The sequence below is a fragment of the Amphiprion ocellaris genome, chromosome 8 (genome assembly GCF_022539595.1).
Source record: "Amphiprion ocellaris isolate individual 3 ecotype Okinawa chromosome 8, ASM2253959v1, whole genome shotgun sequence".
NCBI lineage: Eukaryota > Metazoa > Chordata > Actinopteri > Pomacentridae > Amphiprion > Amphiprion ocellaris.
In genome coordinates, this window is record NC_072773.1 from 14,915,377 (window position 1) to 14,921,376 (window position 6,000).

Consider the following 6,000-nt stretch of genomic DNA (forward strand, 5'->3'; position numbering starts at 1 on the left):
GAGGCTGTCCCACTACCAACACCGTTAGGTCTCACTTTACCACCTCATCCCCAATTTACAGAAAATATCATGTGTGCATTACTTTGGTGTAAAAATGATTTACAGTTTTGGAGTTCAGGAGTGATTTAAGTGCTCCACATCCTTTTCAATCCAACTGATACTTCCAAGGAGGTGTCAGAGATATATTACCATCATTGTTCCGTAATGCAGTTTAACTTGTCAAAACCTGTCAAAACTGTGTGAGCTATAAATTGGAAGATAATGATCAAAAACTGAAACAGCCAGTTGGCACAAGTGGAATGTAGGCTTTAGCATGTAGGATGGAAGCTACCGGTTGACATCAGCACGTGGTAGTTTAGACAGGATCAACCACCACCACAGGCTACAGTAACAACCCTAATTTCTGACAGCATCGTGTTTTCGTCTTTATCTCCCTCCGATTCCGATAGGCTACTCTGCATGTCCTTGTACGTCCCCTGTGCTTTGGGACACAGCTCTCTGCCAAGCTCATGACTAATCATCCTCCATCACACGCAGGAGGGTAACAGATACCGTAGAGTGAAGGAAATACTGATGAGCAACAGATGGAATGAAGGGAAAAAGCCATATTAGGAGAGATGTGTGTTTATCAGTGGAGGACTGAGGGGAAGAAAGAGACACCGGCTCATCATAAAGCAGACAGCAGTGTGTCTGATTTCCTTCTGTCCAGCTGGCTGCAGCCCAAACGCTAGGGACGTCTGGCACAGGATAAAGATTCAACTAGCCCACACACACAGACACACACAGGTATCCCCTACGCAGCAATGTAAAGGGCATTACAAAGGGAAGACACAGACGACTCACCTGACACACTAATTAACTTGCATTTTTCAAATGTACTATGTGCTGCATTCATGCATCAGGTTGTGGCAGGTAATATAGTGAACACCAATATTTCAAATCACACTCACACCACAATGTATTATTCACCGTTATCATCTAAAAAAAGCCTGTGCTGCATCTTTTCCTGTCTACATCAGAAGCAGGAATGTGTAGGTTAACTTTTGCCTGCTTTAACCAAACATTTAAGAGTTTCACATAATGATGTCTGGAATTAAGGAGTGCACAAACTAAAAGACAATGAAAATCTTTCTTCGACAGCAGGCTGATGAAGAACACTATTAGCAGTCATGGTAGGGATTATTAGATCAGTTTTCCCATACTAGCAGTTCTACTGAATGACCATAATATTTTGTGATTGGAGAATTTATAATGCGTACATACATTATGACATATGAAAGACATTGTCCTAAAGTGTCTTTGTAAAGTATTTGCTCATCCAAAGTTACAATACATTGTCGAAGTTCACTTGGCTTTAAATGTATTTATATTGAAGCTGCAAATATTTGAATTTTCTTAGTATTAAATAGGGCTGCTTCACAACAGTCAACCAAACGTTAGTTGATGAGGAGTCGACTAAGTGCTTTCTTTGAATGTGCACCACAAGTGGCAGGTGCACAGACAGAGCAGGTAAAGAGACGGACAGATGGGGCTAGTAAGACCTTCTTGGATTTTTCACAATCCACCAGACAACTGATGCAGCAGCCAAGAGTCTCTCTTTGACATGGGAGCAGAGCAGGCCAGCAGCTGATTGATGACAGCATTAAGGTCCTATCATTTCTGTGGTATTTTATAGTGGATGAAGTGCATGCTGGCTGCGCTTTGTTGGGCAAACTGTACGATCAGACTAACAAAATGTTTAGCGTCCTTGCTGCTTTTTCTAGCAGATTCAGAATCACTGCTGCTCATTGTGGATGTGCAGGTAATATTTGTATGTTAAAAGCTCATTATAGCTGTGACTTTGAATTTCTATGTAATATAGCACGGATATTTTACTACTTTTATTTTTTATTTGTTTCCATCTGCTCTGTGTAAACACAGCCTGCAGTTCAGCCAAATAATCCCTGGATTTTTGTCATGTGACTGTTAGTCACAGCTGAGTCATTCATTTTCAGTTCTGCTGAATGTAGAATTTTTTGTTTTCTTACATAATCTGGTTAGGGGTCTGTAACAACTTTGCTTTACTTGTTTTTGAATAAGAAATATGAGCATAAACATTGTCAAGCTGATGCTATTTTGTTTTTCTGTTCACATTTTCAGTGTTAATGACTATAAAATTGTAACATGTGACACCACTGCCTCAAAAGCAGCTCCAAGACTGTGCACTTACCTGCACACTGTCCAGCACCATGCCGGCCATCACCATGCCCATCCCAGCCAGCAGATATGGGAAAAGCACCTGAAGACAGATAGCTAGGGACGACTCCTCCTCTAACTTGGCAACAGGCACTTTGGGTCTCTCCTCCACATGCTTTTTCGGAGGAGGCTGGGGAACAGGGGGTAAGATGAGGTCATCCTGTCCGTCTAAGGTGCCTCCCAGGCTGGCACCAGGACTCCCACCAGGGCTCTTCCCCTTAGAGCGGGACTTTTTGTTCTTTTTCCTCTGGCGGCCCTGTTGTGGTGGTTTATCTTCACCGGGCATGGCTGTGTCAAGCAAGGCTGCGTTCACTTAACTTGGAGGATACAGAATGGTGGGTCCGGTGTTGCTTTCTCACACCTCTTTTCCTAATATAGGTATGGAATCTGTAAAGAGACAAAAAGCATTAAAAAGTTACTACACAAATCAAAAATAAAACGTAATTAAGGTCAATAGATAGTTAAGACTGTTTGTACAAATATAAAGCTTAACAATTTAAAAAAAAAATAAATAAATTAAAAAAAAAAAAAAATATATATATATATATATATATATATATATATATATATATATATATATATATATATATATATATATATATTTTAAAATCTGACAAGCTATTGCTTCCTTTACTTGAACTAAACTTAAATATACACTGTGGTATCAAGTTGCAGCTTCTGGTTCTGGCTAACATTAGCCTTTCGTTGAAAATGTTTTGGCTACTCTTGTGAAGATTTAAACTGTGAAGTTGCCGGTCAGTGTGTTTGTGTTATCTGTGTCTTCAGGAAAGATAGCACCAATGTCGTGAAAATAAGCAATAGATAACCATAATGAACGTTTAAACGTGTGTCAAAACCCTAGTTGGAAAACTGAGGAGCTGAAAAATAAAATCAGCTAACGAAAAATGGAAGATACAGGTAAGTTTTAAATTACTTTAGGAACTGACTGGAGGCTAATATCTTTTGTGGCTTTTTGGACACCAAATAAAGTATTTTAAGCTACCAGATTTCACAAATGTGATAAACTCGTCATGCAAAGAGACAAGTTGCCTTTGTAAGTTGTCACCTTTTTAAACAAACTGTACTGCTGATGCATATAGAAATCAAAGAGTGACAGTTTAACTCATGGCTCAGATGCAAATCAAAAGACGTCTTCTTACTATTATGACATAATCCTGATGAGCAGCACTTACACTTGATTACTCAGCGTTTTGTACCGCAACACAGCAAGTTGCAACTGTCTAAGTGAAAACACCATTATATACACTACAACATTACTTCTTCTGGTACTATCGTGAATGGTGGTCACCAAAATAATCAAAATGCACCGATATTAGTCTATGCAAATCAGATAATTAGCAACATTAACTGTAAAGAACACTGCTGCTGGAGTCCTCATAAGACTAACAAGGTTGATCACATCACTGCAGTTTTGAGGTCTTTGCACTGGCTTCTGGTCTCTCAGAGAATAGACTTTAAAATACTTTTGTTAGTTTATAAAGGTCTGAATGGTTTAGGACCCAAGTATATCAGTGAGCTCCTTTTACAATATGAACCATCCAGATGGCTCAGGTCGTCTGGTACAGGTCTGCTCTCTGTCCCCAGAGTCAGAACCAAAAATGGAGAAGCAGCTCTCAGTTTTTATGCTCCACATATCTGGAACAAACGTCCAGAAAAATGCAGGTCTGTTGAAACTCTCAGCTCCTTTAAATCGAGGTTAAAGACCTATTTATTTACTGTTGCCTTTGAATAATTCCAGCACTGCACTGTAACTTTCAAAGTGATTTCATTTTATCTCTCTTTTTATCTTAATTTGAATGTTTGTACTATCATAAAATTTCATGTTGATTTTATTGCTTAAATTATGTTTTATTTCAATGACTTTGATACATGCTTTTAATGTCTACCTATTCAATCATCTCTGTAATTCATTTCGTTGCCATTGTAAAGCACTCTGAATTGCCTTGTGCATGAATTGTGCTATACAAATGAACTTGCCTTGCCTAAAATAAGACAGCATTATATAAATATGGGATTCTGAACTCTCACACTGACATAGCAGAATTAGACTCAGTACTACAGAAGCATAAAAAATCCCTGGAATTCAGTTATAGCTTTTAGCTGTTGTGTAACCCCCCAAAATATTCAGTCTTGCCAAGTTCATCCCCATGAGACGTTTCTGTAGTACGGAGCAGGAAAGTATACAGTCCACGATAATGATACACCCATTAGTCTACCTAGTAGTAAGCATATATGAATAAAAAATTTGACTCTCAGCATTTCACATTGAATCCTTACTCTATTCAATAACACATACGTGACTAGTTTTATTCTGCATTCATTAAAAATATTAAACTTTGTGTTAGCACAGTTAGCATAAAACGCTATTAATTCGCACGAGCCCACTCGGTTGTCCTGCCTCTATAGATGCGATTTGACTCATTTCTTCCAACAGACTAGATTTTATGAGTAACGTCAAGCTGCTGAGGTTTAAAAAGCAAAATTAAAACATTCATATACACACATAGTCGCCTCGGAGTCCTGGTAGTCTACCAAAATGTCCGAATTCATCTGTAGCTCCCTGAGTAATGACATATACGAGTGTAAAAATCTTCTGTTGACATGAATTCCTTCACTGGAAGCTGCCATGTGTACATCCCATAATACAACCGCTTCGGTAACCACGGAAACACCACTAGGCGCTCTCTGATTGGATAAACACCGGAGTAAATTGTATCACCGTGTAGCCCCGCCCACTCTGTGGAGAGACTGAGCAGCTGCTCGAATCTGGGAAATAATAGAGTGAGTATATTTCAGTTCAACTTGTGTTTAAATTAAATTTACTAATAAAAATACTAATTTAAAAAAATTCTCACCCTTAAAATATAAACTCTGGGGCAGGGAGGTAAAAATATTGCACTGTAGATAGCATGACAAAGTCATATATTCCAGAAAATCAAACAGAAATAAATACCTTGTGAGGATCCTTGTTAGTCATGGATCCCAATATGAAAATCTTTGCTAGCTGGTATTACAGGGAGCAAACATGAGTGAAATTACCAGTGGCTGAGACATGTATCTAAAACATTTATAATTATAGTGGGCTAAACTAAATAGCCACAGCTGCTGTAGTGTCCATGCTACTTAAGTCAACAGCAGACATTGCTGATAATGAAGAAACACCCAGTCAGCATACATTCATGAACTTATGATCATCTTTCTCAGGTTACTGAGAGTTCAATTAAGCCTGTAATACATAAAGTGCAGACAAATTTCCTTCTTAAAAGAGCAAGTTTGATTTATCGTCCTTACCTTTGTCTCCAGCCAGAGCTTGTGAGGCCAAGTGTGAGCACAGCTGAGGTGAACGTAAGCTCCCAAGAATAACTGTGTATGCTTGCTATGCTGTGTGTATGTGTTTGAGTGAAAATGTCTATCTATATTAAGGCTATGTGTATGCCCCGCTTTCTGTTAGCTTGTGCATTTTTGTGTATATGTTTGTGCAATAAGCGCTGTGTGTGTACATGTGTGTGTGTCTGCAGTGAGAGTTAGTGCGCATGCATCATGGGGCACCGTCTTGAATTTCATGGCATTGGCAGATAAGGATATCCCCCTCCTGTCTTTTTCTGTCTCTGGCCGGCTGGCTGACAGCAGCAGGCAGCTAAAGCATTTTCACTGTTTCATTCATTCAGTCAGGGAATTCCTCCAAAATTATTTGTGGGGTCACTGACTCCTAACTCAGGATTTCTTGCACTCCAGCAAGAATTT

The 6,000-nt window shown here is 39.0% G+C and overlaps 1 protein-coding gene across 2 annotated transcripts in view; it reads right to left on the reverse strand.

The window, feature by feature from the left end:
- The window catches only part of LOC111570577 (solute carrier family 41 member 1-like), a 31,568-nt gene extending 25,790 nt beyond the window's left edge, over positions 1–5,778 (reverse strand). The window contains exons 1-2 of one of the 2 annotated variants that reach the window (XM_023273424.3): positions 5,548–5,778; positions 2,210–2,622 (exon numbers count right to left, since the gene is read on the reverse strand). In XM_023273424.3, the coding sequence (XP_023129192.1) occupies positions 2,210–2,521 (312 nt within the window). In that variant the 5' untranslated portion in view covers positions 2,522–2,622; positions 5,548–5,778. Of the gene's footprint in view, positions 1–2,209; positions 2,623–4,759; positions 4,897–5,547 lie in introns of those variants that run through there. The other variant, XM_055012938.1, reaches the window with a different exon arrangement.
- Between the last annotated feature and the right edge of the window lie 222 nt (positions 5,779–6,000).